This window comes from Pinus tabuliformis, chromosome 8 (genome assembly GCF_031772625.1).
Source record: "Pinus tabuliformis cultivar Carrire ecotype Pingquan chromosome 8, CPIR1, whole genome shotgun sequence".
NCBI lineage: Eukaryota > Viridiplantae > Streptophyta > Pinopsida > Pinales > Pinaceae > Pinus > Pinus tabuliformis.
In genome coordinates this window covers 820,885,239-820,891,958 of record NC_142294.1, presented here as the reverse complement: position 1 = coordinate 820,891,958, position 6,720 = coordinate 820,885,239, and the positions used below count along the sequence as shown (strand labels likewise).

The window sequence follows — 6,720 nt, the reverse complement described above, 5'->3', positions numbered from 1 at the left end:
CTTAGAATGGTTTACCCTATTGCATACTTATAATTCATAACAACATTTAATGGACCTAAACTTTATATTTTGAAAACACATCATTTAAATGTTGTATTTGTCTTTAAACAAAACATTTAAAAAAAAATGTGTACTCGAGAAAATAAAGAGGCATAAGAAATATTAGTAGGAGGAGTTGAGGATGCGTGAACTATGGTTCAAAGCTCAAACATTAATAAAGAAAAAAACTACAATTCAAATGCATCAGAATGAGAAAATTTCCCTAAAAAGGAGGTGGGAAGCATTGAAACAATCCATGCATCAAAAATTTTGGATTCAGATAAACAAGTCCCGATGAACATGGAAGAGAATCAAATGTCTATTGTAACTACCACTCCCAACTATGGTGGTTGGAAAACACTAGAGAAAAAGGAGGGCAAAAAAGAGCAGTTAAGTGCCTTCACACTTAGCTCCCAAATGTATTATTTCGTTGTGTTTCTCTTTTTTATTTTTGTTTACTTGGGCACTAGTCAAAGAGGAATTGACAACCATCTAATCATTTTGGAAATTGGAATGGATAAGGAGATACTTGGAAATTGAGATTATCCGTATTCCTAAGAATAACAACCTAGATCATTTGAAAAATTTAAACCTATATCTTTATGTAATTGTGTTTAAAAGATTCTAACTAAGATAATAGATATAAGAATAAAAAGAGAAAGTTCGCCACTATAATCTCACTCTCAAAACCCAAACTCAAAATAATAATGTAATTGTGTTTAAAAGATTCTAACTAAGATAATAGATATAAGAATAAAAAGAGAAAGTTCGCCACTATAATCTCACTCTCAAAACCCAAACTCAAAATAATAATGTAATTGTGTTTAAAAAATTCTAACTAAGATAATAACTATAAGAATTAAAGGAGAAGTTTCCCACTATAATCTCACTCTCAAAACCCAAACTCAAAGTAATAGTACAAGCATATACGGGGATAAGCCTAAATATAATGGTCCTTTAAGACCTCATTTACAAATAAAACTTCTATTTTTGACATTTTGACTAGTTAATATATGCTAAAAATAACAACTAATGTACAAAATTTAACTAGTGTTGTTGTTGATTGAAGCACAAATATTATTAGTTACTGCCATGACATTTTCCTATTGACCATCATTAGTTTAACAATAACTATTTGATGTAGTTGCAATATTTATGCATACTTTTTAACTATTTGTACTATGATTTTTCATTGTTAAGCTTCATAATTAAAATCCTTGAAAATAGTCTATTATGCAAATTCTTATTCCTCAATAAATAATTAACTTTTCTATTTCATATATCAATTTGTATTTTTTCAAAAAAAACATAACATCGACTTAAGTGGCAACTACTACACTCTCCTACAACACTTACTTACGCTACTATTCTGAAAATAAAACAAAAAAATAAATAAATAATTTATTACCTTAAACTAGAAAATTTTGTATAAACAAAAGGGTGGCGACTTAATGGTCCATAACAACTAGTCAACGAAAATAGGAAAGCAACTAATGCACCTGAATAATCTCATACACATGTTTTCTTATTAATATGCCATAAAAGCAATATGGGAGTTCTAATAGAGATCCCACATTAAGCATAAAAATGTAACAATAATTAGATATCATCTTGCACGCTCCCTTGTAACATCGATGCCCAACTCAGTGGGATCTGTTGCCTGCACTTCACGGTACACACCATCCAACTCCCTCCTGAACTTGTCCTTAGAGCTCGCATACACCATCTTGCTCCTCACCCTTGAAGACTCAGGAGACCTGTATATTTGTTTACGCATTTCAAAATCCATGTAATATATTTGAAAGAACATGTACAAAGAAAACCACCCTAAAGTATTGCTAAAATAACCATTTCGTAATCAAGCTTCTTATATTACGAGGAAATAAATTAATTACGCTTGCTTACTTACCAGGAAATGAAGAATATCTTGCTCTTTTGACAGTTGTCTTCGGTGACAAAATCGAAGTCATAGACCGCGTATCTACACTCTGTCTCGGGAAGCGAAGACCTAAAGCTATCGTAGTTCTCCGTAAGGCCACCGAGTTTATCTACTGTGACCTCATTTTCTTTTTCGTCGATCTTGAATATTATAAAACGATATATCTTCTTCCTCTTCAGATCAAAGAATGTAGACTTGCATTCATCACTGACAGCCATCCCAGAACATGCACTCGCCTGCAAATATTGTAGATTTTTCAGAATTAAGAGAGAAAACCTACACTGAATTTGTTTACCAAAACAGTGGACCTTTAAGCATTTAAAGGAAAATTAAAGCAAAGGTTCCTATAAATTAAAGGCACCGAGAACGTCTCTCTCACTCCAAGATCCGCAGGAAGGATAATTAAAGGTGTAGGCGGATCGTGAAGACTCTCAAATCCAATTGAATATCTCACACAGCTGGATGCAAGCTCTGGCCAACTCCAAGAGATTTATTGAAATTGAGGGGGGCTTTCCTGAAGCAATACGTTCAAGAAAATCAATGAATGCCGCGTAGAGCAAGCTTGAATCGAATTTTTCGAATAATAAATGGGAACATGCTTTTAACTCAATTTATATGGAAACGCTTTAAATTGTTTGAGTCATTTGAATGCTAGAAAAGCCGGATTCAATCTTAAAGTCGGCCATCATTTCCATTTAAATGGTTTGAAAAATAAAATTGAAAATATTTTTCTTTCGATTTAATTTTTATTTGAAATTATTTAAAAATAAAAATAGACACATTTAATGCCAATGCCCTTACTTTACGTATGTTTTTTTTTTTTTTTTTTCATACAAAGGCCAGGTACCATTCAGGGTTTCTTCAGATCTAATTCATTGTAAGAAGTTATATTTTGGTTTTTGGAATTTTAATCTATATGTAATTTTGATTCTATCTCATGAATAACAAGTTATTGTGTTTTTTTAATTAAAATTTTTTTATAGGGTATTTAATAAGCTTTTTAGTATGACTTTGTATTGTTTAATTTAACACTAACTTGTTACACAAAATAGAAATTAAGTAGAAAATTGTATTAATAGTTTATTTTATTAAAATACAATATAAAATATTTTTTGAGAACATGTTTTTAGCCATAATTACATCAAAAATTCATTTGCCCACCGGTTTCGAACCAACGATTGTGGTTCATTCTCCACGCTATAAAACATGTCTCAAAAACTTGATATGGATCACAAAAGCCTAAATTCAATAACAATATAAAATAGTTTATGTGAATTATTAATGACATTTAAAATAACAAAATAAAGATATATTTATTATTTCTTTTTAATGTTGTTGTGATTTTCTTTTATTTTTATATGTTTTCCCACTTTTATATATATGGGATTTTCATTTTAGTTTCATTTTAGGTTACTAGTTCTATGTTATATATGACATTTATGTATAGTTGTTATATCTTTAGTCTTAACTCTATGAAGTATCTAGAGATCAAATCTTTCCAAGTGCAAACTTCTTTTTGGATTACAAAATTTAAATGAAGGTTTTTACCCTAAGAAATTTGTCCCTTTCAATGCTAAATAAATATATGATTAGATAGATCTAAGTGGATTTAAAAACATCTATAGAATTATAATACCATAATATAAAATATACCTATATGTTTTTATGTTATGCATGGTAAAATTTGATTCTATATTCTTGCATATTGGTTGTGTTTTTGCTCATACACAGAATTTTTGTAGACAATAGTGGGGTGGCAGATTTCTACATATTTAGTTGTTTCAGATAGTGGGTGCAAATACTTTGGTCGTGGATATATCAAAATCCAATAAGTGAGGTTAGAGCCTACTAGCTAATGTTGCAAGTTATATTTAGCATATTATGTAATGGAATATTTTATATGTTGATACACACTTCATAAGATATTTTGAGAAAGTTATTTTAATAACATTTACCATAATTTGTTATGCACATTCAGAAGGAGAATAATGGCAATGAATGGAAGGAATTTGAGTAAGAAATGTCCACACTTGTTATTAGAAAATTAACACAATTTTCCGCATCTTGAAAAGATGATGATTTCCACCTCAGCCTCGCAAAGCATAGACAATTCATATCACTTCTTCGACAATATGTGTTTATGCTTGTAGAAAGCCACTCACCAATTTATAATATTCTTGATTTGATTTATCTCAATCTTTCTACAACCCTTTGTGTATTTATACCCACTCTATGACCATTCCAATAACATCCACAAAGTCCTAGGTTAACAAAGCCCTAGTCATGTTAATGCTATTAGTTGTTAAGCCGAAGATGACATGTGGATTGCCAATTATTTTGACTCATAAAGAGATATGAGGAAATCATTGCAGGGGATCAGCCACAATATCTCTTAATGCAAAAGTTTAGACACACTAAAATGACTTCATTTTAGTTGGAGTGTATCCTCAAGGTTTCCGAGAGGGAGGATGGGGAATTCTCACAAATAAACAAGAAGAGTGGATGAGAAAATTCTCTTTGGAGGATGGAAAGGAAGGAAAACCAACATGTATTTTGTTTTCTCTAAAACCTACTTTTATTTTTTTCATTTTTTTAATGTATTTTTATTTTTATGTCTTAATGTATTGCCATGTGACAATATCTCTCCAATACTATGGTGTTACTAAAGTGCCTATTAGCAAAATAAATTGTATTTTTATCACATTGATATTTTCTAGGTGGACCTTCTTTTGACCACTTTAAGATAGCATCGCCATTTAAAAGGTGTTATTTTCAAGATTTATGCCTTATTACATAGTTTTCACTTAAATTTCTCCTAACATGAAGATCTTCCTTAAGTCCTTTTTATATTTATAATTTCGTACTATAGTGTGAAGCGAATGTTGGACTTCCAAATTACACTCTTAATGTACCCTACCATGGACGAAATGGCTTCAATTTTTTGAGAACAAGGTTAGTCCCTAATGGAGATTGTGTCCTCGACCTGGAGGCTAGAAGAGGAGACGATTATCTCAAATGGTATAAAATCATCCTTGAACTAGAACTGGAGAAATCAAGAGAGGAGATGGTTCTAGAACATCCTTCTCTCACGAGAAGTTCCCCCCTTTATCTCCGACAATTCTTGGAGAAACAACAATTGGAAACTCTAATTAGATAAGTGGAAGATCTCATTTTTTTTTTTTATAGTGGAGCCATAAAATGTGATCTAAGGGTGGTAAGAGACCCAAGGGGGAGTGTTGGTCATAATTGACCTCATTAGAAAGTAAGTTGTCTCTTTTGCACGAGGACTAGTCACCACCATAATCATTGAAGAAGAATCCTTGTTAGTAGCAAGGTATTTCTATCCTCACCTTTAGATCCCTATCAACAACCAGTCCATGATAGGAAACTCCATGATTGTCATTAGAGTGTTGAAAGGAAACAAAAATATCCTCTTTTATTATATGTTATGTATTCTTCAGAGAACCATGGTTATTTCCAAGAATTTCAAAAAAGACCCATTTTCCCATGATTCCCATGATAAAAATTCAATTAAAGTCGTAATGGTTAATCAAGTTGCCACAATGGAAGAGGGCATACTTGATTTTAATGCATACGATTTTCTTCAACATTACATAGATTGTCATGCATAACCACCATATGTAGGTAGCAATTGGGTGGGGTTTTGTTTTACATTTGAAAGGGTGGTCAACCTTTCCACATATTGGTAACCTCATTTTAAATCTATAAGAGAGAGGATTTATTATGTCCCATGCTCCAATAAGATCCTCCCATCCATTTACATGCAACTTTTAGAAGGGAATGTTGGTGTCATGTTCCTCCATCCTTCTACATCTTAAGTATTCCTCCTTTTCCACTCAACCTTGTGTGTCTTATTCATCCTTTTAGGATATATCTCTGTGGGTTTCATAAAAATACCAATGATTGTTTTGGATTTATTATCCCCCTTATCATGGATCTTTCCTATTGTCCCTTTTTCCTAACAAAGGAAACTAAATCCCTCCATGCTTGGTTAAACAAATGTTAAGAATAATTTAATGTCGCTAAGGATGCCATTGAACATGCTATATTTTTAGGTTGTAGATGTAGATCTAGGTTGGATACATCAGAAGATGAAATATAGCACCATTGTCAACAAGCCTAGGGTAACATCCAGTGACACCTCTAGTAATTTCAACCATGTGAGGTAAGCATCCTCCTTGACCCTCTTCATATTCAACATTTGGTTCATGAGCATCTTACAATTTTCCAAGAGGCACCTCCACGATATTAAGGATTCAAAACACCAAATGGTCTCCACTCCATATTTACTCCCAAGACAACAAGAAATTCCTACTCCCATTGCAACCCCAACTCCAACCATGATAGTTGCACACCATAATTGGTTGCTTGTTTTTATTGTGATACATAATTTCTATGTTTTTAATATGGTACTATTTTTATCTCTTTGTATTTATATTAAGATAATTTACTATATAATATTCCTATTGAGTTTCGAGAAGAAAAACTTGGTTTAAGATGTTGATTAGCATTTCAATAAAGTTATTGGAATATTTTATTATCAAAGTTCAAATACCTGATTTTGTACTTTGTCCTTTAGTCTATTCAATTTTTGTATTTTAATATTAATATAAATGACCTTTATAAGTATACAAGAATCCCAAGACCTAGTTACTCAACATTATTCCACTTTTTTGGCTCTCAAACTGAGGATTTACTAGTTTGGTCCACTCATGTACTTT

At 31.7% G+C, this 6,720-nt stretch overlaps 1 protein-coding gene across 1 annotated transcript; it reads right to left on the bottom strand.

Annotated features, from left to right (window-relative positions):
• Positions 1–1,645: 1,645 nt before the first annotated feature.
• LOC149238115 (actin-depolymerizing factor-like) lies at positions 1,646–2,223 on the bottom strand. The gene is made up of 2 exons (XM_089366919.1): positions 1,949–2,223; positions 1,646–1,796 (listed from the first exon to the last, which is right to left on the bottom strand). The coding sequence occupies exons 1-2, from the start codon at positions 2,194–2,196 to the stop codon at positions 1,646–1,648; spliced, it is 399 nt and encodes a 132-aa protein (XP_089223045.1). The 5' UTR covers positions 2,197–2,223.
• Positions 2,224–6,720: the final 4,497 nt, after the last annotated feature.